General features: G+C 42.4%; 1 protein-coding gene across 1 annotated transcript in view; it reads right to left on the bottom strand.

The window, feature by feature from the left end:
- Positions 1–27,925, bottom strand: part of RNF212 (ring finger protein 212) — a 229,374-nt gene that overhangs the window by 123,220 nt on the left and 78,229 nt on the right. Inside the window, exons 5-6 of the mRNA XM_033951566.1 lie at positions 7,609–7,665; positions 2,126–2,175 (exon numbers count right to left, since the gene is read on the bottom strand). Coding sequence (XP_033807457.1) covers positions 2,126–2,175; positions 7,609–7,665 — 107 coding nt within the window. The remainder of the gene's footprint in view (positions 1–2,125; positions 2,176–7,608; positions 7,666–27,925) is intronic.

Genomic DNA, 27,925 nt, shown 5'->3' with positions numbered 1-27,925 from the left:
GGGAAGGGGGCCGAGTTCAGAGCCTTGCAGGGCAGGGAGGGAACGGGGCTGGGTGCAGAACTTAGCAGGGAGGGGGGCTGAGTGCAGAGCCTGGCAGAAGAGGACATGAGGGAGGGGACACTGTGTGCATATCCTGGCAGGGCATGGCATTTGAATATTAAGCCCCCATCTTATATTCGAGTCAACCATTTTTCCTCCTTTTTGGGGGGAAAAATGTGGGTCTCGACTTATATTCGAGTATATAAAGCCTTCTTGATGACACTAGGCTTTGAGTCACCTACTGAAGTTCTCAGTATTTTGTATTCTTTCCCTTTCCATAAGTAGGCAGGACTTCTGAAACAGCTACAGTCTTTACAAAAGGGTTTAACCCCTCACCCAGTCCCGAAAAGCTTTCTGCGCTACAAGACGGGTATTGTTGGCTAGGTCATATGTCCTGACTGAATAATTAGGTAAAAGAGGCTAACTTTGCTAATAATGACTATTGGTAGCTGTCTCTAATATTTAACTCTGACACTGGACTCAGGTTGGGATGAGTGTGGGGGAGGAATAGGGGATATGTTGTGATGGTTGCGTTATTTGACTGTTATTTTTACTTTTTTGGGAGCATAAATAAAAGATTGAAAAGAAAAAAAATCATGCAGTCTTTGAAAATGATTTCTGACATGCCAGCGGGAAGCTCCAAGGAGGGAGAAAGAAATAGAAGACATCAAAACAGAGGCCAGGAATACCCCCGGTACTTTCGCTTCCCTTCCAAAATGCCATAACAGAGGCTAATTTTCCTAGGCTACCACTTGCCTAAGTGTGCCTGTCCACACAGCTGCAACTCCCAAAACCAGTGGCCACTGCAGGATCAACAGCCCAAGATCACACCACTGCACTATTGCCCAAGAGCCAAGAACCAGCTATGCTGGAGCATATCTTGCAGAGCGTGGCCCTCAACCATCGTAGTGCTTAGCCCATCAAAATACTGTTGGGGTGGTCTCACACAATGGAGAGAAACCAGAGAACATTCCATTCCACTAACTGGCCTTCCATACAACCACTGCAAACCCCAGTGCAGCATCAGCCATGGACGAACAGCCATGCTAAATTGCTCTTAAAAATTGTATTTCCCCCTTAATCCTTTTGTCTCCTGTATGTCAATTTAATCTAATTAGTCAATGTCTTCCCCTTAATTTTAATGATTACAATTCTGTGAACAGCTTAGACAATTTTTTAAGCGGTATATCAAATCTCAAATAAAATTTGAAAACTCTAGGAGGCCTTTGAGGCACTACACTGTTGCATTGCTGCCTCCTGTCATACCAGGGGAGACTCATCCCCCTCGAGAAAAATACTATCCCCAGACCTTAGATCCAACCAAGTACAAGGAATATGATTCACCCCCCAGAGCATCTGGTACCCAAAGGGCACCCAGCCACTTCCTCCACCTTTTTTTTTTTTTTAAGCCCTGCTACCTCAGCCTCTGGAAATGGGGAAAGGAATTGGACAGTGAATGGAAGGCCAAGGGGGAAGTTGGGAGGGGGGGGAGGAAGAGGCAGGAAGTAAAAACAGCCCTACCCCAATACTTAAGACTTGCTGGATGTGCCCATGAAACTGCCATCAACTAGTACTACACAAAGCAAGGATATGAGTTGGCTGATGCCTTAGCCTCATCAAGAACCCCGACAGGCATGATCCCACAGGTTCCATACCAGGCAATGACTCACCAAGCCAAAGCACATGGGATGAGGGTTGTGGTTCTGAGGAAGATATCCCTTCATTCCACCAGGGCAAAGGTCTGTTGGATGACCCAATAGCCCACTAGGCCAGGTTCTTGACTGCAGGTCACAGCCTGCGAAGGAAGAATCTTGATGCACCAAACTAATAGCTTAGAGGCAGAGAAATACTGGCAGGTTTTGGTGCTGTACCACCCCTTATTCAAATGATGATGTCACTGAAAGCTTTGCATTTCTCTGCTTCCATCTGCTGGTTAGTACTTTAACTCACTTTTCTGAACTAGTCTAGTTGGATAAGGAAGGTAGCAGTACAAAGAATCTACTCTAAAAATAAATTTCAACTCAGAAAAGGCAATCTCAATGACTAGATCAATTCCTGCATCTCAAAGAATTAAATTTAATCTCACCCTTGCATCTGGTCTGTCACTTTCTTCAGTGTTTCTTCCAACTTTGAAATCTAAATGTTATAATAAATTGATTTAGTTACAGTCAATATTAAATACAACATATATACAGAGGAAATCTCTAAATGTTAATATAGTTTATTTTTTATAACATAATATGTTTAACCTGGGAATCAGCATTAATTCCCATGATAAAAAGCTAATTCATGGATAAATGGAGGCTGTCTTACTAACAGCCAATAAAAAATTGTTAACACACCCACTAAAAATTGTTCAGGAATGCCAGATTAGGTTCTTACCTCAATAATCTGGGTTCTGTTAGAATACACAGGAGTCTGTACTTGAGTTGTTGATTCCCATTTCCCACAAATTGCAGGGTATCACTTTAAGAACTTGAAACTCCTCCCCTTCTGCAGTGGAAAACAGCTTTTATTGGTACAAAAGCAATTGATCTCCACTGAAACATAAGAAAAGAGAAGGACAGGCACGGGGAACTTCTCCTGCAATAAACACATTCTGCTCTGAAACTTAGAAAATAGAACAATAATTGAGAAACACTGAACAATAAATCACTCACATGAGTAATTAAGAGCCAATATGCTAAGTGTAACCAGGAAGGGCTATAGGACCCTACCAAGAGGAAAGAGAATAGGAACCTTCCCAGTACCTGAAATACATCATTCCTTAATCATAGGTACAAAAGAAGAGGTCCTAAGACAGATACTGGCACTGTCCGAGACAGAAATCAGGCAAATCACAACAAATTTGCACAAGGAGGGTAGTACAGATTCCCGTGTATCCTAACAGTACCCACATTGAGATAAGAACCTAATATGTCAATCTGTTGTGGATACACAGGAGTCCGTATTGTAGCTCAGTGTTTCTCAACTTCTTCAAGCCAAGTATTCCCGAAGTCTAACAAATATCAACTGAGTAACTCCCCCCCTGAAGCTCCACCAGACCTGTCCAAGTTCCGCCCCAGACCCCCACCCCATTACTAATTGTAATGTAATTTCTTCCATTCATTTTTCATATACACACAAAATACACAGCCGATATAAATTCTCAAAACTGACATTTCAAACACTAAATTGAAAATAAAATCATTTTACCTACCTTTCTTGTCTGGTGATTTTAGTTTTCTAATCATCTTTTCCCAGTTTCTGGTTGCACTTCCTTCTGTCTGTGTTTTTACCTGTTTTCAGGGGCTTCTTATCCATTGACTGTTTTTCTTTTCTTTCTGTCCTGTAGCCATCTTTGGCATTAACTTTTAACATTCAACTTTTTTTCCATTTTTCTGCTTTCTTCTCAAAATCTACTTTTCTGTGTCTTGCCTTCCTATCTCTCTCCTCTCCCATGGTCTGGCATTTCTCTTTCCTTTCCTCCCCATTTCTATGGTCTGACATCTCTCCCCCCCCTATCCCTCCCCCCCCCCCCCAAGTAGTCCAACATCTCTCTCCTTCCCTCTCTCCTCCCAGTCTGGCATCTCTCTCTTCCCCGTGCTTCCCTTCCATTCCTTGGTCTAGCATCTCTACCTTCCTTGAGTCATTTCTCTTCCCCCCAGTGAAACATCTCTCTCCCCTTCTCCTTTCTGGCTCCCTCTCAGTCCAACATTTCTTCCTCCTTTCCCTCCACTCGTCCAACAATTTTTTCTGCCTCCTGCATGTTTCCTCTCCTCCGGTCCTCATTCCCTCACTCAACCAACATCTCTTTCTCTCCCTCCATTAGTCCAATTTCCCTTCCCCACTTCCTTTCAGCTTCTGCTCCCTTCTCTATCCTCCTCCCCACTTCCTTCCAGTGTCTGCTCCCCCATCTCCCCATGTAGGCTTCTTTGAGATCCAGAGACCATAGCCAGTCATTCTGATCCAGACGTGGATAAAGAAGGGCAAGAGAGAGCATCCGGAATTTCTCTTTGACTAGAAATTTGTTGAGATCTCTGAGATCCAGAATGGGTCATATACCTTTGGTCCTTTTCGGGATTAAAAAATACCGGGAGTAGAATCCCTGACTCTGCTGATTGAAAGGAACCTCTTCGATACCATTGAGAAGGAAGAGGGATTGAATCTCCTGAATAAGAGAAGACTGTATTGGGTCCGAAATAGACTCTCTTGGAGGATGATCCAGAGGTAGGGTATGAAAATGGAGAGCATACTTCTGACGAATGATGTCTAGAACCCAGAGATCTGTGGTGATGAGCTCCCAATGATTTACGTAATGCTGAAGCTGCCCTCCGACCAGTTGAGGTAGCGGTTGGAGAATGGGCATTGTGGCTATGCTCCTGAGAAACACATCAAAAAGGCTGTGTGGGATTTTGTTGAGCAGCCTGTCATTTAGGTTGCTGATGTGGTTGCTGCTTTTGCTTCCTAGGCTAAGAAGGAGCAAGAGGAGAAGGCTTAGCCGAAAACCTGCGCTGGTACGAAGAAGCTGGCTTGAAAGTACGGGGCGGTTGAGGCTTCTTATTTGATTTAACCAAAGTGTCCCATCTGGTCTCATGAGCAGAAAGCATTTGAGTAGTCGTATCCATTGATGGACCAAAAAGCCAATCTCCTGGACAGGGAGCATTGGCCAAGTGGTCCTGGTGATTTACATCAAGTTCAGAAACACGAAGCCAGACAAAGTGCCTCATGGCCACCGACATGGCCGCTGCTCCTGATGTAAGTTCAAAAGTATCATAAGTAGTGCGAACCATATATTTCTGCAAATGAAAAGGCGAAGCAATGAGTTGTTGGAACCTCGATAGCTTATGGGATGGAATCTACTTTTGAAAAGATGGAAGTTGTTTGATCAAACATTTCAGGTAAAATGAAAAATGGAAATTATAATTACCAGCTCTGTTGGTCAACATTGCATTCTGGTAAAGACGCTTACCAAACTTGTCCATTGCTCTACCTTCTCTGCCAGGAGGTAAAGATGCATAGACATTAGTCCCAGATGGGGTAGGGGAAGGCTTTTTAGCCGGCTTACCCACTGGAGATTGCGACACCGGAGATGTTTCTGCCGGTGTCGATGAGTGCGGTGTCGCCTTGGTGCCGTCGGTGGCGGTAGTAATGTCAGTTCCCTCTCCATAGCGACACCAAACAACCGTTGTTGTTGAAGAATGCGGTTTTTCAAAGTCCTTTTTTGAAGTGATGAACGAGTACAGGATTCTGGACAGTGCTCGTGCCATAGACACTGGAGACACCAGCGATGTGGGTCAATCACAGAAATGGGCCGAGCACAGCGACCGCACATCTTAAATCCCGTTTGCGGGCTTGACATCGAAGGGAAGACCACCTCGGTGAAATCAAAATCAGAGGCCAAAAACCCGCGAGGGATAAAAAATGAGATTTTTTTTTAAACCAAAGTAACTAACAAGAAGAAAAGAATACGAAAATGACTAAAAAGTCACTGACGTGAGAGCAGGAAGGCAAAAAAAGTTTTCAATGGCCGTTGAAACGCATCTTCTTAGCTCCGCAGAAACTAAGAAACTGAGGGAAAGCGACATACATCATACGTCGGGCGGGAAGGCACTCATACATGCGCAGTGCGGGCTGATCACTAACTTTCTAAAACTTAAAAGTTGTGATTCACTTTTCAAGTGTCCGTACCAGGGCTCAGTCAGTGACATCACCCATGTGTGAGAATATGCTGCCTGCTTGTCCTGGGATAAAAAAGTTTATCTGTACATTAGTGCAGCACATGACAGAGCATTGCGAGGTAGAGGGCTGCTGGGTATCTAGTTTGAACATAGACAGGGTGTCAAAAATGACATGGGAAACAGAAGCTGATTTGAAAAGGTGAACCAGTGCCGCTCCTGCCCCCTGGTTACTAACCCTGAAAGGGTTCTCATATTTGTCCACTGTCACAGAGAAGTCCTGAGCTAATAAAGGCATGGAAAGAGACTTCCAATCATTCCAGTCCTGTTCCAAAGAGTCACTGACACTGGGGATAATGTGGTATGAGGCGGGAACACCAGCTTGGCGAAGAATCCCCCTTAGGTAGATAAATTAGGCGCGACCAAAGGCAGCGCTTCACGGTCCCATTAAATAGGCTTTCCATAATAAGCTGACAAAGTCAGAAAAGTCTTGCAGCAGGGGACCTGAGATTCCATGAGTAATTCCAGACTGAAGAAGAGGAAATGCATCTGCCACCATGCACTTGCATTTTGCCCCATTGTTGCTCAGTTCATTTGATCAGAATCTCTTTCCCTTGAACCGGTGTTTCCAGGGTTGGAGGGGTCCAAGACATTGAAGGCCTGACTGAGGGCTGAGCCTGAAACTCCTGCCCCTTCCTCCTGCGTCCAGCGGCACATGGAACACGGCCACTCCTCAATCAGCAACTCTGCGCATCCGAAGCAGGATCCAGGACTGGAAAGGCCTGGTGTATCCATCAGAGGCTGTCACTTGCAAAAACAAGCAGTTTTGAGGCAGACAAATTAAGTTTTAAATTAGATCACTAAAAATCCAAGATGGTTGCCGTAAAAAAAATTTGCACCATAATACTAACCCCCCCAAACCACTAAAACCCAAAACTACAGACCTCTCCCCCCCACCACACCCGATTTTCCCCATAGGGAATAAAGGGAGTACTCACTGTGACTTCTGGTGCCTGTTTGTCTTAATCAGCTTGGCTGCAGGGAAAGGATTTCTGCCTTAGAAATTGCTCAGATCTCAACTGTTGAAGGAATCCTTCTGGCTACTGGTCGGACAGGCCATCCCCATCCCCAAGAATCCTCATGCAGTGATGCGGGAGAAATTACGCAGCTGGCTTCTTGATACCCCAAGGGTTCTTATTAGGGGCCACACAGCCTGCACTCAAACCTCTCATAAAATCAGCAAGGTTACCCCAAGCTCCTGAAAGGAATCAAAGCAGGCTGGCTCCACAGGTACTCTATGAGATTAGCCTGGGAGCAGCAGTCCTCCCACAAGAGATGGCATCCTTTCCCCGACGGAGTACCCCCAAGCAAGGGGGACTTCCAAGTACCAAAACCACAAAAAATTTCAAAAATTCCAACAGAAAAAAAACACACAAAAGAAAAGCAGAGCAGATCAGAACACAGCTTCCAAGTTCGCTTGCAGAAGGGAAAACTGAGAAGGGTGCTGTTCTCCACTAAAGAAGGGGAGGAGTTTCAAGTTTTTAAAGTGATACCCTTCTGCTGCTCAAGTACGGACTCCTGAGTATCTGCAGCAGAAAACCAATTTCAACCTGTTTTTTAATTACAAATCTGTCCAAGGCACTTAGGCATAAAGTAATGAAGTAGAATCTCCATCTCCTCTCCTATGCATTAGCCTGCAAAAAGGAGAGGAGCTTCTTCAGCAGGAGTTCCTGGTATAAAGGCAAAATAAAATCTTTCCAAAGATGAAGAGTGTCCCTTTGAAAATGGCTGCATTTCTAAGGACACAATATACCCAACAAGAGAAGATTCTAAATACCTTATAAATTAATTAAAAATATAACTCAATTTTTGTCTGTTATACTGAGATTTACAACCAAATGTTTATATTTACCTGCCCTTTGTAGAATGTTAACAAGTGCCTTTTATGGTTTTCTTGGAATTCTGAAATCTAAAAACAAAATAAAGTAAATCTACACTATGAAAACACAAACAAATTCAAACTGCAAGTTTTAAAAATATTATTTATGGGCTCCTTTTACTAAACCGTGGAAGAGCTTCTTACCACGGGATCATCAGAGCATTTACCTCGCTGGACTGCAGTAAGAAGCTCTTCCACGGTTTAGTAAAACCTAGTGTATATTTGCTAATGTTTATGTTTACTACAGATTTAACTATTAGAAAAACCAAAACTGCATTCAAACCTCACATCTGTATACAAATAATGGGGCCCTTTTACTAAGTGGTGATAAGCACTAACACGTACTTACTGTCATTTATAAACAGTGTTAGCAAACCACGTGCTAGCTGTGGGCATGGTGCACGTCACCCACGTGCTAAAAAATACATTTTATTTTTTAGTGCAGGGGATGTGTTTGGGGGCAAAGAGGTGTAGCCTGCACTAATCAGATAGCAGATGGACATTGGCATGCACTGACCAATTAATGCAAGAACCCTTACCACCTACAAAATAGGTGACAGTAAGAGCTGATGCACTAATGGCCACACATCAATTTCAAATGAATGCATGGCCATTACTAGAAAAATGGAAATTGTGGCCACTTTAGAGCCACGTTAAAAAGTGGCCTCAGCAAGCAAATAACTTGTGCTAAAAATAGCGCAGCCCACTTTTCAGTGCAGCTCAGTAAAAGGGCCTCAACATATTTGAATTACATTCCACTTATAAGTTACCAGTATGAAAAAAAATGCTCTACGTGGTATACAATAAGTATATCTTTAAAGTTTTAGGTTTATACTTGATTCTTCTGGTCTTTTGAACCCCAAATTAATAATCTGTAAAAAAAAAGTGTTCTTATATATTAAAGCAGTTATGGGTTATTCACCCCCATATTTATGAAGGAGAAATTAGGTTCTTACCTGCTAATTTTCTTTTTTTTTACTCTCCTGACCGGTATAGGCTTTAGATCAGGGGTGTCCAACATGCGGCCCCGGTCGAGGGTGATGCAGTGTTTTCCTCTGCTGCCCCCGGGTGTTTACCATCTTGCTGCAGCGTTTGCGCAGCCCCAGAAACATTTTTTTCGGCCAATGCGGCCCAGGGAAGCCAAAAGGTTGGACACCCCTGCTTTAGATCTTACAGATGGTTTTCCCTCCACACCCCCTGCGGCTCTACCCCCCTCTACACCTTTATCGTCCCCTCCTTCCTCGTCCAAGCGCCCGCGGGTGGCTTGGGACGAAGACTTGTGGATGAGGACCTGGACCCTTAGGAGGACCTCCAGGATCCTCTCGAAGAGACGGCCGCTGGTAGCGGGGCCTCTGTGCTTTTTGTCTACCGGCGAGGAGGTGTCCGTGGTGCACCTTTCTCAGAGGGATGAGCTCCCTAATCTGATTTAGCAGGTCTCCTCGGTGTTGCGCTTTCAGGAGGCACCTCTGGAGACCCTGTGTGTGGGAGACCATCTTCTTAGTGGGGATCCGCTCTGCATCCTGCTCTTTTCCTATGCATCAGGATATTTGGGATTTTATCCTGGCGCAGTGGAATACGCCAGAGGCGCTGTTTCAGTTTGTGCGCTCCATGGCTCGTTTGTATCCCATCCCGGAGGGGGATAGGGCTACCTTGAAGTCGCCAGTGGTGGACGCAGTGATCTCAGCTATTGCTAAGCAGCATACCATACCCATTGAGGGCAGTTCTGCCTTACGGGACTCTGAGGGGCATAATTTGGAGACCATTCTTAAGCAGAATTTTTGATGTCTGTTTTGGGTGTCCAGGCGGCTATTTGGGGGGGGGGGGGAGGGGGCTGGTGGCTTGGGCCATGTTTTGGTGGGACAAGACCAGATTAAGATCCCAAAAGGGAACAGATGGTCACAAGGGAGGCTTGAGCAATTTGGCCGCCCGCAAGAAACAAACAACATCAGCAATGGCAATCAGACACTGACCTCATAATAACCTACGAAAGGCTGACAAGGCCGCAAGCTGAACCCGGAGAGAAAACCAAGCCAGGCCCCTGTCCAGGCCATCCTGCAAAAACTCTAAGATGGTAGGCAGGGAAGCACGAAAAGAGACCACTCCACGCGCAGCACACCTCTCCTCAAATATACGCCAAACCCGCACATAAGCCTGAGAAGTGGAATGTCTACAGGAGCCCAAAAGAGTTGAGATCACTTTATCTGAATACCCCTTCTTACCTAGGCGTTCCCTTTCAAGAGCCAAGCCGTAAGACAAAAGGGACCCGAATCGAACATGGGAATGGGACCCTGAGTCAGAAGTTCGGGTGAGAGAAGCAGAGGTAGAGGATCCGCCACCAGATGCCGTACCAGGTCCGCATATCACTCTAAAAGCAATGGAGATCAATACTTCCAATGCCTATAGTAATAGACTGGACTTCACACCAAAAAGTTTCAAGTGCAGGGCCTCTACTTTTCTGGGTTCTTTTCCCTCATTCTTTGTGATTTTAATATTCACGTTGACCCCTCAAGATTCTTAGGTTTCTAGCCCTAACATCCTCATTCAATCTTCAACTGTGCTCCACCACCCCTATGCATCACAATGGCCACTACCTTGATCTTGTCTTTTTCTCCAACTGCTCAATTACAAATTTCTCCACTGCAGTTCTTCTTTTCTCTGATTAACTAAGGTCAGTAACTGGGGAATCGTGACTTAGTCTCTTCTCTAGGTCAAGTATGCAGTTTAGCCTTTTCTTTTTCTTATTAGACTTAAAGTATTTCCTGCATCTACTCATTTGTATTTTTGGTTTTCCCATATTGAGGGCTAGGGCTGATAATACTAACCATTAATTTCTTTTGTTTTACCTTGATTTTTTATTTTTCCTTTGGGCTTTCCTGGAAAAGTTCTATTACTAGATTTGTTAATGAAATAGTTTCATAAATAAAAAGTTGGCAACAAAACCCCCCAGAAGTCAGGCAAAAGAAGCAAGCAGCACCCCTCCAGCTTCAAGATCTACACACCCCTACTCCCTTCTAAAACGTGCCCTAGTAATCACTCTAAGCCTTTCCAATCCCCTGCAACAAGCTGTTCAAGCCGTTGCTGCATTCTGTTGTCTTCATTAGATTTTTTTATCAACTTTATTCCTTAGCATACTAGAATAATAAAGAGAACCAGATTAGAATTACTTTTAGTAATGCAGTGACCAATGGAGAGGGAGAGGATGAAGAAAACCCGCTACAACTCCTCTCCTCACCACACAGTTCAACAGAGGCTCAAGGCACTCTGGGATTTTCTTAGCAAGGACTGCAGTCAAATTCAGGAGCTGTTTTTACTCAAATGCCAAATTTTATCCCACACCATTAATTATTCTCTTCTGTCTGGGGGCAAAATAACACTTCGAAAATTTGAAGGAAAACTAGCTTGAAAAGAAGCCGAATTGGACTGAGGTTTCCAAAGATTTAAGGTGCCCTCCTTAAAAATAAATAAAAATTATCGGCCGACACTAACAATTACCACCCTCACCTCACGTACCATTCCCCTGGTGGTCTAGCGGTATATCCCGCACTGAACCCCTCCTGCCAATTTCAAAGCTAGTAGCCAGCGGCGCACCTGGGCCGGCACGCAGGAGGGAGGTAATTGTTAGTGTCAGCCAGGACAGGGGACAGGAGGGATCCCTCATGTTCCGGCCTAATGACAGGCCTGCAGGAAGTCCGGGAGGGTGTTGGGTGGTCAATAGGGGATGACCCGAATATAGGACGAGACCACCATTTTTGGGCCATTTTTTTGGCCCAAATATCTCATCCTATATTCGAGTATATACAGTATATGGTAACTAGTCCAGGAATGAGAATTCCATACAAAAAAAGGAAACAAATGCCTTCAGAGTGGGTTATAACATACTCACTGTTAGCCTCTGAATTTGACAACCTCAAAACCCTCGACTGCTATGACATCCATGGAGGAATTCTGGACTGGAATGGCAGGGCTCAATGGAAAAAGAAAATAACATGTCCAAATTTCCCTTTTCTTATCATCCATTCCAGACCAACTCAGCTGAGTGGGATGTATCCAGGTTCTATCAAGACCAGGTAGGAGAAAGCCTCAATAGGTTTCAGAACTCCTACATCTAAGGTGTCAAACCTCTATACACTTTCCTCTCCGTTGGGGCAGAGCCGGCCCTCGAATATGAAAAAAACGCAAATAATATTCGGGCCCTTATCCCTGGCTTCCCCCGGCTATTTTTAGCCCTGTAAGCTTTACCTGGTGGTCTAGCAGGTTTTCAGGCAGGAGCGATCTTTCCATGCTACTGTCCCATGCAGATCGCTCACAGGAAATGGCTGCCTTGAGCTCCCTTAGTCTCTTGAGCCATTTTCTGTGAGCGATCTGCATGGAGCAGGAGCGTAGGAAGATCGCTCCTGCCTGAAAACTCGCTAGACCAGTGTTCTTCAACCTTTTTACACCTATGGACCGGCGAAAATAAAATAATTATTTTGTGGACCGGCAAACTAATAAGACTGAAATTTTGAAAAACCCCATCGCCGCCCCGTCCGTTAACCATCTGATCGCATCTGCACAAGCCTCAAATAGTTATGATTTTATATTGAACATATTTTATTAAAGTATAAAAAGAAACAATATTCTGTACAATTGTCATTTTATAAATATAAATAATACAGGGCAAGGATCAACAAAACCTCGGTCTCCCCTCCCCTTCACATATATCCCCTCTACTATCAAGAAAACTGAATAAGCCAAATTATTACAGAATGCTACACAAATATCATGCTACATAGTAACATAGTAGATGACGGCAGATAAAGACCCGAATGGTCCATCCAGTCTGCCCAACCTGATTCAATTTAAATTTTTTTTTTTTTCTTCTTAGCTATTTCTGGGCGAGAATCCAAAGCTTTTCCCGGTACTGTGCTTGGGTTCCAACTGCCGAAATCTCTGTTAAGACTTACTCCAGCCCATCTACACCCTCCCAGCCATTGAAGCCCTCCCCTGCCCATCCTCCTCCAAACGGCCATGCACAGACACAGACCGTACAAGTCTGCCCAGTAACTGGCCTAGTTCAATCTTTAATATTATTTTCTGATTCTAAATCTTCTGTGTTCATCCCACGAGTACCGCAGTCACATATGGCAGGAATGGTGTTAGGGGGAGTGCAACTAGGGCAACTGCCTCCTGGTCAAAAAGAGCCCTAAGCCAGTTGGAGTTAAAGAAGCACTGCCTGGGCTTTGTACTCCCCAGTTATATCTTAACATCAGCTCTAGCAGGATACATATTTTAAATCTGATATATTCTAATCACAAAATATAAATAAAATTTTTTTTTTACCTTTTGTCGTCTCTGGTTTCTGCTTTCATCGTCTTTTCACTCTCTTCCATCCAGCGTCTGCCCCTTCCATCCACTGTCTGCCCTCTCCCCCTCCCATATGGTATATGCGTTCTTTCTATGCCCCTTTCTCCTACACCAGATCTAGCATCTTTGTCCCTCTTTCCTTATTTTTCATCTGACCCCCTTCCCAGCATCAATCTCTCTCTACTTTGTCATTCCTCTCTCTCTCCCCTTTCCCTCATCTGATCTCTCCATTCCATCCTGACTCCTTCCCCTCCTCTAATCTCCCTACCAGCTGTTTCCTTCCAATTTTTCTCCTCCCGTGTCCAGCAGTACCTTCTCCCTTTCTTCCTCCCCTTATCCAATAGTAACTCTCTTCCCTTCCCCACCCTTGTCCAGGAGTACTCCTTCTCCCTTTCCTCCTCCCCTTATCCAACAGTAACTCTCGTCCTTTCCCTTTTTCCCTGTCAGTAGTACCCTCTTCCCCTCCCTTGTCCAGGAGTACCCCTTCTCCCTTTCCTCCTTCCCTCTCCAGCAAATGTTTCCTCTATGTAGGCTAGTGGCAGCTCTGTGTACTTTTAACTTCGGCACACAGCTGCTCCTAAGCAGTATTTTAGCCACGGTTTCATGAGGCAGCCTCGGGGCCTTTGGTAGGCCGGCCCACATTGCATCATCGAAGCAGGCCGGCTTAGCAAAGACCCCGAGGCTATCTCATGAAACCGCAGCTAAAATACTGCTTAGGGGCAGATGTGTGCCTAAGTTAAAAGCACACAGAGCTGCCGCTGCTGGTCTGGGGGTGCGGAGACAAAGGCAGGAGCAGGAGACATATGCGGCAGGAGTCCCGGCATAGCGATGGCAACAGGAAGTTGCATGTCAGCTGACGCCGGAACCTTTTGTTGCGGCAGGGACCTGAATCCTTCACGGACCGGCACCGGTCCACAGATCAGTGGTTGAAGAACTGTGCGCTAGATCACCAGGTAAGACTTAAGGGAGGGGGGCTTACAGGGCTAAAAAAAAGCCTGAAAAATTAAAAATTATTTTTTGGTCAAAACTCACAAATAACCGAATCCGTAGATATGGAATTTGTGAATACGGAGGAGGAAGTGTACCTGCATACCAAAGCTGCATGTATTTAGAGAAGGGAAGGGCACTGGTAACCACTGCCTACAAGGATTCTTCTGATCTGACCAGCCCTATAGCAACTCTTGTTGGTGTGGTCTGATGTATATCTAGATTTTCAGAAAGCTTTTAACAAAGTTCCTCATGAGAAGCTTCTGAGAAAATTAAAGAGTCATGGGATAGGAGGCAATGTTCAGTTGTGGATTAGGAATTGGTTATCAAACAGAAAACAAAGGGTAGGGTTAAATGGTCTTGCTTCTCAATGAAGGAGCATAAATAGTGGCGTGCCATAGGGATCTGTGTACTGGGACTGGTGTAATTTAACTTATTTATAAATGATCTGGAAATTGGGACGAGTGAGGTAATTAAATTTGCAGATGACACTAAACTGTTCAAAGTCATTAAAAAGCATGCAGACTGTAAGTCAGTGAATTGCAAACTGTGTGCTGCAGCACACTAATGTGCTTCCTGAGATTCCAAGTGTGCTGCGGCTCACAGAGGAGAAAGAGAAGCGCCAGCCAGCTGACTTGCCTCTTGCTACGTTTCTCCCTGGACTCCTGCCTTCCGCGTCTTCTCCGCACCCCTGGAACAGCAGTGGCAGCTCAGTGTGCTTTTAGTTTGGCCACAGAGCTGCCGCAAGGATTAATTTAGAAGCGGTTTTCATCAACAGCCTCGGAGCCTTTGCTAGGCCGGCCCATTTCAATGCAACTTGGGAGATCTGTGGTTGGGGGTACTTAGTTGATTTTGTTAGACTTCCCTGCTGGTATGCCCTACTGGCATTTCAGGGCCTGTCTGGAGATCCTCTGTGCATGAGTGGATGTCAACATGATGATGTCATCACAGCTATGTCCGTGAACTTCTGGGCACCTCGAGCTGTGGCCACTACCTTTAGTGTACCTCGGCTTAAGAAAATTTTGAGAGACACTGCTTTAAGTAATTGCAGGCAGACCTTAGGAAATTGGAAGACTGGGTGTCTAAATGGCAGATTAAATTTAATGTGGATAAATGCAAAGTGATGCACATTGGGAATTTATTATTTCTACAGTGCTACTAGCACTGTACACTAAACATGCAAGAGACAGACACAGGGCAAAAGGAAGAGTCAGAACATAGTGCTTGTATAGGGAATTAGAAGGGAGCTGATGAGGCAGAATCACATATCAATTACCAGATCTATGGTCTATTTTGGGGGTCAGTGCCCCCCAAAAAGATCTGGGGGGTCAACAAAAGATTAGGTTCTTACGTTTGCTAATCTTCTCTTGTAAATTCACACTTTATTCCAGGAATGGTCCTGGAATAAAGTGGGATTGTACAAGAATGTAGACAATATGCTGAAACCTTCTGCCCAATGTGCGAAGATGGCCAAAAAAGCAAACAATGTGTTAGGAATTCTTAGAAAATGGATGGTAAACAAGACTAAGAATGTTACTGCAAAATGCCTCTTTCGCTCCATGGGGGACCTTACCTTGAGTACTGTGCTCAATTCTCCCCCTGTGTTCAATTCTCCCCTCCCCTCCTCATGCTCACCTGAATATCTACATTACTTGTAATTCTAGTTTATTGTAATTTCTTATTAAATTTTGTTTAATTGATGTGAACTGCCTAGAACTCCCTGGGTATGGCGGTATACAAGAATAAAGTTATTATTATTAAAAGTTATTATTATCTCAAAAAAAGACACAGCAGAACAGGAAAAGGTTCAAAGAAGAGCAACCAAGATGATAAAGGGACATAATGAAATGGCTAAAGAGATTAGGATTTTTCAGCTTGGAAAAGAGACAGCTGAGGAGAGATATGATTGAAATCTACAAAATCCTGAGTGGTGTATCAATTTTTTACTCCATCAAAAATTACAAAGAGCAGGAGACACTCGATGAGGGTACAGGGATATACTTTTAAAATTAATAGGATATTTTTTTTTCACTCAGAGAATAGTTAAGCTCTGGAATGTACTGCCAGAGGATGTGGTAAGAGCAGTTAACGTAGCAGGTTTAAAAAAAAAGGTTTACACACGTTTCTGGAGGAAAAGTCCATAGTCTGCTATTGAGACAGACATAGGAGAAGCCATTCTTGTCCTGGATCAGTAGCATGGAATTTTGCTACTACTTGAGTTTTTGCCAGGTACCTGTTACCTGGATTGGCCTCCGAGAAGACAGGATCCTTGGCTAGATGGACCACTGGTCTGACCCAGTAAGGATACTCTTATGTTCCTCCTGGAATCAATGCCTTAAAGACTACTGAACGCTATTAAGGTTATCAATAGAAGAAAAGATCTAGGTAGTACTAGCCTGTGAGGTTTGAGAGGAAAGAAGAATTGAGCCCTCGATTAAAATCAGATTCCAAACAGTTCAGTCTTGCATTCTCAACTTCCTGGAAGGAGAGTTTGCCATCCAGAAGAGTTTCTTTGCATGTGTTCCCAGAACCAGTCTTTGCCCTCTGTAAGATTCATGAGTTTTATCTTCACCTCAATCTCTTGCCCTGGAAGAAGGCTAAAGCAGTAGATCCCTAAAGGGAAATAACATCCCCCAAAAACTGAACTCACAAAAGTTTTCCTAAGAAATTCTCTTTTGCACCACCAAAAGTTGTATAATTCTACAAAGGCAGAAATCCAAATGTAGAAACGAGAAAGCCCAATAGATGACTCAAAATGCAAGGATGAAAGTCCAACAGTAACAGGATGGCACCAACAAACTTGAGATCAATATCATAAAATCCAACAGCCACATTGTGGCTTTTGCTCCATCAGGGCCATCTGTAAAAACATATTGCAACTCTAAATATATTCTATTCATAGAACTTCAATGAAACATTACATTATTTTCTAAACAGTGTGTCATACTATATCCGTTGCAATAGGAAATATGTTGATCCTAAAATACATTTTTTCTTCATGACTGAAGCCTTATTACATTGTTTTTCATAACATAAAATGTCATAGATATAATAAAGCATATCTATAGCACTGTGATACTTCTATGTCATTTATCCAACTATTTTGATATCCCTTAGTTAGTTATTTCATAAAAACTAGTTATCAACTCTTTTTTGGTAGGACTTTTAGCACTGGATATGTAATCTCATTCTTACCTATCAGGTCTGAAATATTTTCATGTGATATTTCTCCCTGTCGTGTTTTAAGATGGTCATTGGATCACAACACAGACCAGGGGAACTCTAACCCTGCAGAAATAAAGGCATTTTTTTTTTAAACTAACGCACATTAAAACTGCTCAGGTGAAACTTACAACCGATATATCTATATACAAATAAATGGTTAAAGTTTGAAATGGAACTGCCCTCTGAAAATCTCAAAATAACTTAAGCATCCTCCCAATTTGGCAGGGAAAAGAACATTTACTACAATATAGCAATCAAAGCATTGTTCTCGTAGAATGTCATGTATCTTTGCCTCCCATAATCAAAGTTTTATTTAAAAGATACCACCATATTTGCTAGTGTTCTTCTAGGTCATGGTAAATACTAAAGATGTCTATGTCAGGTGACAACAAGGACAAGTCAGCATTTTTTTACTGATTTTTAAGAGCACAGCAATCATTTTTTATAGTGTAATTTACACCTGGAAGGATTTAGTGCAAAAAGTAACAAATCATTTATTTACATACCTCCTTATGCATATATAATATTCTTGCTAGCCAAATATTTTAAGACAATATTTGGATTGAACTCCAATGTTGCATTTCGACCACCATTTAAATCCATCATGAATGCACTATTTTGAGTGACAGTTTCTATGGGAACATTCTCATCATAGGCATTATTACAGTTTGACATCATCATTTGTTCAAAAAAATATTATTGTCCAACTCATCATATGCTACAAATATCCTATAAATAAAATCAATTAACTAATTTCAGTTCTCAAGATCTCTTCACACTTGCTCCACAGACTGAAAGGACACGGGAATTATTCTGTTTCAATTTCACTGATTATCTTAAAAGTTAGCAAAGGAAGTATTATCAGTCTCTCCTTGTATGCAAATAAAAATCTTAAAATTCTTTAATTTCAATGCATGTACACAAGGGATTTTGACGGTGAATATTTATGTTATGACCCTTCTTCAGAACTCTTAAATTGCTCCATGTCAGTCTCACTAAATAATTATTCTGAAGAAAAAGTGTGCAGAACACCATCTGTTTTCCAAATAGATAAGAGCATATGAAGTGTGGAAAGGTGGAAAAGAAATCCCCAAACTGGAAATCTTTCTGTAGGGTTCCACAAGGTTCCCCACTTTTACTTCAGTGTCTACCTAAGAGCAGTGAGTAGATGTCTCACATTCCCGCAGGTTCACCTCCTCTCCTATGTTGATATTTTTATACTCTGTGCAGCTGGTGAATCATTGGACAACTCATTACACCTTATAAAAGCTACTGTTGACAACATGAGTACGTGGGCTCAGACAAACTTCTTTAAGATCAACAAAAAAGACCAGGATGCTCTGGTTTGGGGACTACAACTTGCAAACAGGTGAGATGCTCATGATAAAGTGCTGGGAATAACCTTAGACTCCTCATTGTCGTTCAAAGATCAGATCACATCCTTACTAAGAAAGTTCTTTTTTAGAATAAGACAATTGAGGACAGTCAGGTCGGTTCTGACCCAAGACAGCTTTAGAAATATGGCACAAGCTGTCCTACTGTATGTGATTATCTTAAGGTAGCCAAACAGGTTGAAAAAGTGATGGCGAAAGCTAGAAGGATGCTAGGTTGCATAGGGAGAGGTATGGCAGGTAGAAAAAAGGAGGTATTGATGGCCCTGTATAAGACTTTGATGAGACTTCATTTAGAATACTGTGTACAATTCTGGAGGCCACACTTTTAAAAAGATATAAAAAGGATGGAGTCGGTCCAGAGGAAGGCTACTAAAACGGTATGTGGTCTTCATCATAAGGCGTATGGGAACAGACTTAAAGATCTCAATTTGTATACTTTGGAGGAAAGGCAGGAGAGGGGAGATATGATAGAGATGTTTAAATACCTATGTAATGTAAATGTGCATGAGTCGAGTCTCTTTAATTTGAAAGGAAACTCTGAAATGAGAGGGTATAGGGTGCAGTTAAGAGGTGATAGGCTCTGGAGTAATCTAAGGAAATACTTTTTTTTACAGAAAGAGTGGTAGATGCATGGAACAGTCTCTCAGAGGAGGTAGTGGAGACAGAGACTGTGTCTGAATTCAAAAGGCCCTGGGATAGGCACTTGGGATCCCTCGGAGAGATAAAGAGATAATGGTTACTGTGGATGGTCAGTCTAGATGGGCTATTTGGCCTTTATCTGCCATCATGTTTCTGTGTTACCTAGATTATTGCAACTCCCTTTACTATGGCATTAGAGAGAAAGAACTGAAATGACTGCAATGCTTCAAATCACAGCAGCAAGGCTAATTTTTCACTCAAACCATTTTGAGAGGACTAGTCCTCTGTTGCTTAAACTACATTGGTTATCAGTGAAAAAAAATAATTCACTACAAGATAGCTTGTATAAGGTTATCTACGGCGATAACGTTGACGGACTAGTGTCAAACATTAAGGTCTCACACACCCTCCTCAACTCAAGGTCTATGCAGTTCTTTACCATTCCTATCTTCTCAGCAAATGCGCCAGAAAAAGATGTTCGACTCCAACTTTGAGTATCTAGGACCATAGATCTGGAACAGTCTACTTACACTTGCGGCAACCCACCACATACTGTCACTTCAGGAAAAAGGTTAAAAACATACCTTTTCCCATAGTAACTACTAAAAGTCATTTATGGACTTTATCCCCATTTTTATCTATAACATCTCTAAATCTGAACCTTCAGTGTTAAATTCTCTCATTTCTAAACCTTGAGTTGTTCATGTAAAACCTCTTGCTGTGAGCCACTTTGATTCCATGTAGAAAATTGTATTGTAGAAGTTGTATTGTATTCAATGTTGCATTGATGATTTTACTATAACTGTTCAGGATCAACAGCGCTGGAAAAGACTCACTACAGACGCTCTTGCCAAGCCAACACAGCAAGAAAAAGGTCTATCCTTTTGGGGTTAGAGCACCAACTTCAAAAACACAAAAATCTTAATCCAAAAACAAATCTCAGAGGCTTTTTCCTCTCTTGACTATATCGTTATAAAATTTGTACAATAAAACCTTGGTTTGTGAGCATAATTCATTCCTGAAGCATGCTTGTAATCCAAAGCATTCGTATATCAAAGCAAATTTCCCCATAGGAAATAATGGAAACTCAGATGATTTGTTCCACAACCCAAAAACTTATAATACAAAATACTATACTGTATAAAGTAAAAATATATACAGTAAAACAAATAATCTATACTTTACTTTTGAAAAGAATCATGGCTGGTGTGAGGGAGATGAGAGAGGAGAGGATGAGGGTTATTGTGTAGAACAATTTTCACTATAACTAACAGAATCATTGCTATCTATTGGCTCTCACTGGAATCTGTTGCTTTTTGTGTGACTTTAACAAGGAACCTATTCAATGACAGTTGCTTCTGCCTCCTTTTGAGGATTTTGCAGAAATGTGACATTGATTTAAAGAAGTATGACCATGTCACCGATTTTTATCATCGATTGCATTCTCTTCCGGTTGAAGCACGGGTTAAATTTAAGTTTGGCTGTATTTGTTTTAAGGCATTAGCAAAAGAAACTCGGATATGTGAAATATCAATAATATAATGTGCCACACTTTCACAAAAAATGATAATAAGGTCACAGATAAGTGTAGGCAGTATTGCTTCAGTTTAAAGGGGTGTATATTTCAAAAAATGGAGGAAAAAGCCTCAGACAAATGCCCTCCCACCACCACAATGGTGGATAAAGGTGGTTGGGTGGTAACCTCATTGGCAGAAAACCTCCATTGCACTCCCTATTAAAAAACTGTAAGCAGGGCTGTTTATGCAATTGATAGATGAAAAAACTTTCAACTTATCTCTATTGATCGGTACACCGACGATGGCCAGCGTTTCACCAACTTGCTACCTCAGGGTGTAACAGAATCCGATCAAACTAGGGCCAGAAAAGAAAATTACATCAGAAACTGGACTTATGCATAACTTCAAACAAATCTAAAGAAGCCACTCTGACATACCTCTTAACCGGGACGTGAGAACGTCTCCTCTGATCAAAAAGAAGATGGCCACATCATGACTGTACGGGGTTAAAAGCTCCCGGGAGATGACGTCAAAACCCGGAAGTGGTTATTCAATAAAAATTGCTGATCGAGCTGCTAACACGTAGTGAGTCGATATTGCTACATTGTTGATGACAACAGAAATTGTCATAGGGAAGAAAAACAAAATGCAGCAAAAGTACTTAAAGGACTTCAATGACTGTCAAAAAAGATATTAACTTCCAAAAATAACATTGGCTTTGAATCTATACATTATGGTAATAACTCCTTATCTAATTTTTTATCTAATTTTTATTTTTATTATTTTTAAATCTTTTTAAATTTTTTGAATTTTTACTTTTGCTTTCTCTTGATTTTTGTGATTTTTCTTATGTTTTTCAATTGTGTTATTGAAAAATTGGAGAACTATTCCAAAATGCATGAGTATGTAGGTTTGTCAAAATAAGTTACTCGTTGCTGTTGGTGCTCAAAAGCAATGTGAAAAACTCGGTAACTGGAATTGCGATCCCAAAATGAGGATCTACAGAGAAGAAGAGAGGGTGTAAAAGGCATCGGTCAAAAGATCTAAACGACTGGAGTTAAAGAAACTGAAGCAATACTGCCTACACTTATCTGTGACCTTATTATCATTTTTTGTGAAAGTGTGGCACATTTTGTTTTAAGGCATTAACAGGTCTAATCCCAGAGTATCTTATGGAATCTTTCATTATTACAAATTCCAAACATTTTAGAAAATCTCATTCACTATTTTCATTTCATAGAAACATAGAAAAAAGCAGCAGAAAAGGGCTATAGCCCACCAAGTCTGCCCATTCCAAGTATCCCCTCCCCTGAATTTACTCCCTTAAAGATCCCACGTGAGTATCCCATTTTCTCTTAAAATCTTTCTGGAAAGGGATGCAAATACAAGAAATTCCAGGAATGATTGCTGTCCTTTCAGGTAGCCTCATGGATTAAGGATCTGACTCACATATTCACACTTTCAAACTCGTATCAACAATTTTGACGTGCTTTAAAGACGCATCTTTTTATGGAATCTTTCGGAAGTTAGACATTGGATGTTTATTCATTTGTATTGCTAATCTCTGTGAACCGCATAGAACTTAATGGTATCTGCGGTATACAAGTGAGTTTTATGTTATGTTATGTTAAACAGATTCACCGCTCGCATTGCTACAGCCTTATTAAGCCTTATTCGTGTGGTGCTTTTCTACAAAATTTTGCACTCTTTCCCACATTTTAAACATCTCCCTAATCTCATTTGAAGTGAGAGATTCCTCAGTCTTTTTCGCCTCCTCCTCAGATGAGATCTCCTCCATAACCTCTTACTGTTGTGCACAATGCTGATCCATCAGTTCATCGGTGGTCAGCTCCTGGTCATGTTCTTCCACCAGCTCTTAGATGTCATCTTCATTCACCTCCAGTCCCATGATCTTCCCCAAGGACACAATTTCATTGACAACTGGTGGCTCCTGTTCTTGAGTCATAGTCAAGAACACAATCAGACCAGAGTTTTCTCCAAGCAGAATTGAAGGTTTTCTTGGTGACCCCATCCCAGGCTTTATCAATGATCTTGAGGCAATAAACAATGTGAAAATAATTTTTCCAACTCTCTGAGGGTAAGGTTTGTTCCATCAGTTATCTTGAAGCATCGCTGAAATAGTGCTTTTGTGTAAAGCTTTTTAAAGTTTGAAATGACCAGCTGGTCCATTTGCTGGAGTGGTGGAGTTGTGTTGGGAGGAAGGAACTTGACCTTAATGAGCTTGAATTTCTCCAGTAAGTCATCCTCAAGGTCTGGAGGATGAGCAGGAGCATTATCCATAATCAAGACTTTAAGTGGCAGATTCTTTTCTAAAAGGTATTTCTTCACTGCAGGACCAAAGACCTCATTGATCCACTCAACGAAGAAGAATGACCCAAGCCTTGCTGCTGGACCTTCACATAACATTTAACAGACTTTTCTGCAACTTGCATTTCTTGAAGGCTCGTGGATTCTCAGAATGATACGCAAGCAGGGGCTTGACTTTGAAATCCCCACTTTAATTAGCACAAAATAAGAGGGTGATAGTTTTTCATGGGTTTGTGACTGGGCAATGCATTCTCATCTGTTGTAATGTAGGTCCTCTTAGGCATCTTTTTCCAAAAAAGCTCCATCTCATCGCAGTTAAAAACTGCTGCAGCAGGTAACACTTGGAAACAATGAGCTCCTGGAACACGGCAGTGAACGTCTCAGCTGCCTGAGCATCTGAATTCGCAACCTCTCCATGCCTTCTCCTCTTAAAAGTTATCAAACCATTTCCTTTTCACCTTGAAGTCTTCTTCATTTTCTGTCGACATACCTGGCAGTTTCCTTACCAGGTCGGCGTACAAGGCCTTTGCCTTCTCACAGATAATGTTTTCGGTATCACCTGTGAGTTGCTTCTCGTCTATCCATACAAGAAGCAACTTTTCTACATCTTCCAGAACTCGTGGCTGTTGCTTTGATACTCTCGTGACTCCTTCCGCTGCATCTAGCCTCCTCCTTTTTTCTTTCTCTTTCTCTTTTAATATTGTGCAAATCATCGAAGTAGATTTTTTTATAACATCTTGTGATGTCGGCCACTCACATACCTCATTTGTGCTTCTCGATGATTTCCTTCTTAACTTCCACCTTAATCAACTCCTTCTTCTTACTGCCTTCCTTTTCATCCTTCTTCATAGGGGCCATTGTTGAAGTACAGCTACAGTACTGGTAAGAACAGTCACTCCTACAGTTATGATGTGACGCGCGTATACAGTATGTACTTGTATTGCGCTCAGTTGTGATAACATGACGTGCGTATACGTAGTCGTATTGCAAGACAGCACCCGTTTATCAAGTTAAAATTTAATAAAATGTTTTGCTCATCTTGCAAAACACTCGCACAACAAGTTACTCGCAATCCAAGGTTCTACTGTTATGTAAACTAAATGTCAGAAAAAAATCTAAAAAAAAGTTACTGCCCCCCCCCTTCCAACACACACACACACAATGCAGGAACAGATTATATATAGAGAGAGAGAGACAAAATCTGGTGCTTTATCTCAAATTGTGCTTGGTACCAGAAATATGAAGATTCAGAGACCAGATGGTAGCAAGTAACAAACACCAGGAGACAATCTATGTCTCTTTACAAAACTACACTAAAATTTAATTCTTGATTTAAACTGTGTGGATGTAGTGTACTCAAAGACTCATGCCTGGTTGTTGTTTTTTCTCTTTAAGAAAGATTAATTAATGCCACCTCTTTTGTCTTATAGATGACACTGAACTTGAGATGTCCAAATAAATGAGTAAACACTTCCAAAAAAACTCCAGTTATATATTTGCGCTGGGAGCTAATACTCTCAAATGCCTGATCTCTGTTATCACCAGACATACAATTATTGAACTCCTCAAGGCATAAACAGTGGGGAGAAAAGCCTCAGAAGCTGCGTAGCTTAGCTACACAGAGAGGTTGTTTTGCCAATGATAGAAGTATGGAGGGGAGATAGTGGGCAACCTAAGCTCCCCTTCATAGCTCCGGTGCAAAGTTAGCCCCACAGCTTCTGAGGCTTTTTCCCTCACTGTTTAAGCCTTGAGGAGTTCAATAATTGTATGCCTGGTGATAACAGGGGTCAGGCATTTGAGAATAGTAGTTCCCAGCGCAAATAACTGGAAGTATTTATTTATTTTTCTCTCCAGTTCCTCTTTACATTGTTGATTTGTCATACAAATAAATGAGTAGCCATCGAATAGTAAGTACAATGGCCTGAGAACCAGGTTCAAGTCCCACTGCAGCTCCTTATGACTCTGGACAAGTCATTTAACCCTCCACTGTCCCAGATACAAAATAAGTGTCTATATATAATATATAAACTGCTTTAATTATAACCACAGAAACACAGTACAGTATATCAAATCCAATCCACCAAAGGTTTTGTGCCTAATTCCTCTTTCTAAACAACTTTTATATTCCAGGACTCTGATTTTAAACTTCCTTTTTGCTTTACTAACATAAATCAAGTTGCAAGGGCACAGTGCAATATAAACCATATTAGTGGTGTCATAGTTTTTAAAAAAGACTAACTTGTATTGTTTCTGTGAGATCATGTGAATAAAGCACTGATTGAAAAGCATCATTTTATATACAACAGAGGGACAGGAGAGATATGATACAGATGTTTAAATACTTGAAAGGTATCAATATAACACCAAATCTTTTACCGAGAAGGGAAAATAGAAAAACCAGAGGGCATAAACTGAGGCTTTGGAGTGGTAGACTTTAGAGTAATATTAGGAAATTCATTTTCACGGAGAGAGTGGTTGATGCCTGGTAGGTGGTAGAGAGGAAAACAGTAACAGAATTCAAAAAAGCGTGAGATGAACACAGAGGATCTCTACTCAGAAAATAATGGGTATAAGTTGAAAAACTAAGACTGGTACTGGGCAAATTTGCAAGGGCTATGTCCTATATATAGCTATTTGGTTTAGGATGGGCTTTGAGGAGGGCTTTGATGGAAACTCCAGTAATTTGGGATGGTTTAGATAGGCAGGAATGAGCTTCAATGGCAACTCCAGTAGTTGCAACCTAAGGGCAGTACTAGGTGGACTTCTATGGTCTATGCCCAGAAATATCAAAGAAAAATGACAATTAATTTAATATGAATGTGTACCTGTTAGGCAGAATGGATGGACCATTCAGGTTATATGTCATTTAGTTTGTTACATGCCATATTTAGAATGGCTCACTGTCTTTTTTTTTTTTTTTGGGGGGGGGGGGGGATATAGATGGTACTATTCTTATTCAGATGACAAGGATCTGTTCAAAATTTTTCCTGACCTATATGTCTTGGATATGCATTCTAAAGAGTATTTTCTCTATGTAATCTAAGTGCCATCTCATTGCCTTTACATATTCTTCTATAGATGAACACAAGCGTCTCAGTCTAAGAAACAAATTTGTTGGTTAGCTTCCAGAGATCTGCTGTGGAAACTTTCAAACTGCAGATGTTTATGAAATAATGCTATATTGCCTGGATGTAATGGGACTCTCGGGAAGAGTCTGGAATTGGTTTCAGGGTTTCCTGACGAAAAGAACATACCAAGTGGTTTGTGATGGAAAATACTCTTGTACTTGGAGTAATCCATCTGGGGTACATCAGGGTTCCCCGTTATCTCCCACGTTGTTTAACATCTACATTTCATCCTTAGGACATCTACTACAGAAGCTGAACTTACATTTTTATATATACAGTGGTACCTCGGTTTACGAGTGCACCGGTTTGCGAGTGTTTTGCAAGACGTGCAAAACATTCGCAAAATCGGCGCCTCGGAAACCGAGCATGGCTCGATTTACGAGCGCTCCCCTGCGATCCGGCACCCTCCCCCCCCCCCCGCCGCGATTGGGCACCCTCCCGCCGCAATTGGGCACCCCCCTGCCACTTCTTACCGTCATCTGGGCCTGGGCATTGGCACCGGCATGTCCTGTACGTTGGTGCCGGTGCCCGAAAATCGGCCTCCTCTTCTTGCTGGGTCTTGAGCATCTGTGCATGCTCAAGGCCTGCGAGATCTCGGAGAGAATGTGAACTCGCAGGCCTTGAGCATGCACAGATGCTCAAGGCCCAGCAAGAAGAGGAGGCCGATCTTCGGGCACCGGCACCAATGCACAGGACATGCCGGTGCCATTGCCCAGGCCCAGATGACGGTAAGAAGCGGCGGGGGGGGGGTGCCCAATCGTAGCGGGGGGGTTGCCTGATCGCGGGGGGGAGTGTGCCGGGTCGCGGGGGGGAGGGTGCCAGATCGCGGGGGAGGGTGCCGGATCGCAGGGGGGGCCTTCGGGGGGAGCAATGCCAGTTCTCGTTGGGGGGGGGGAACATATCAAAGCGAGTTTCCATTATTTCCTATGGAGAAACTCGCTTTGATAAACAAGCATTTTGGATTACGAGCATGCTCCTGGAACGGATTATGCTCATAATCCAAGGTACCACTGTATATGCAGATGATATCTCCATTTTAATTCCTCTAAACATAACTAATGAAATTTTAGAACAAATTTCTCAAATTATGACCGAAATAGAACAATGGACAATCAATTTCAAATTGAAACTAAATACAGAAAATAAAAATCTTTCGAGCAAGTCCAAATGATAAAATAACTGCACGATTGCTTCATTTAAATGGTCATGATTACCCAATTTCAAAATCAATCAAAATTTTAGGAGTCATTTTAAACTCCCACTTAACAATGGTAGAACACACAAATTCAGTGGTATAGAAATGAAAGACCATCAAAAATTATTTTGATCCTGCATCCTTTAGACCAGCGGTCTCAAACACACGGCCCGCGGGCCGCATGTGGCTCTCCAGGTTTTATTTGCGGCCCGCGGTCTGGACTGGATCATTGTCTTCCTTTTGGAGCAGCAGCGTGTCTGGCCGGCTCGTTTCGTTCAAAGCCGCGGGTTGGTGGCTCCTTGCGCTATCCATTCCTGCATCGGAAGTATCTCTGACATCACAACATCAGAGAGGCTTCAGACGCAGGCGTGGATCTAGCAAGGAGCCGCCACCCACGGCTTTGAACGGAACGAGTCGGCCAGACACACAGCTGCTCCAGTGGCATACCAAAGGGGGAGGCGGTCCGCACAGCTGGCTACCCATCACTGTTCTCCTTAGAGTGCGGCTCGTCTAGAGCAGTGGTGCCCAACCTGC

The sequence above is a fragment of the Geotrypetes seraphini genome, chromosome 1, assembly GCF_902459505.1.
Source record: "Geotrypetes seraphini chromosome 1, aGeoSer1.1, whole genome shotgun sequence".
Lineage (NCBI taxonomy): Eukaryota > Metazoa > Chordata > Amphibia > Gymnophiona > Dermophiidae > Geotrypetes > Geotrypetes seraphini.
This window is presented reverse-complemented; position numbering and strand designations above follow the sequence as displayed.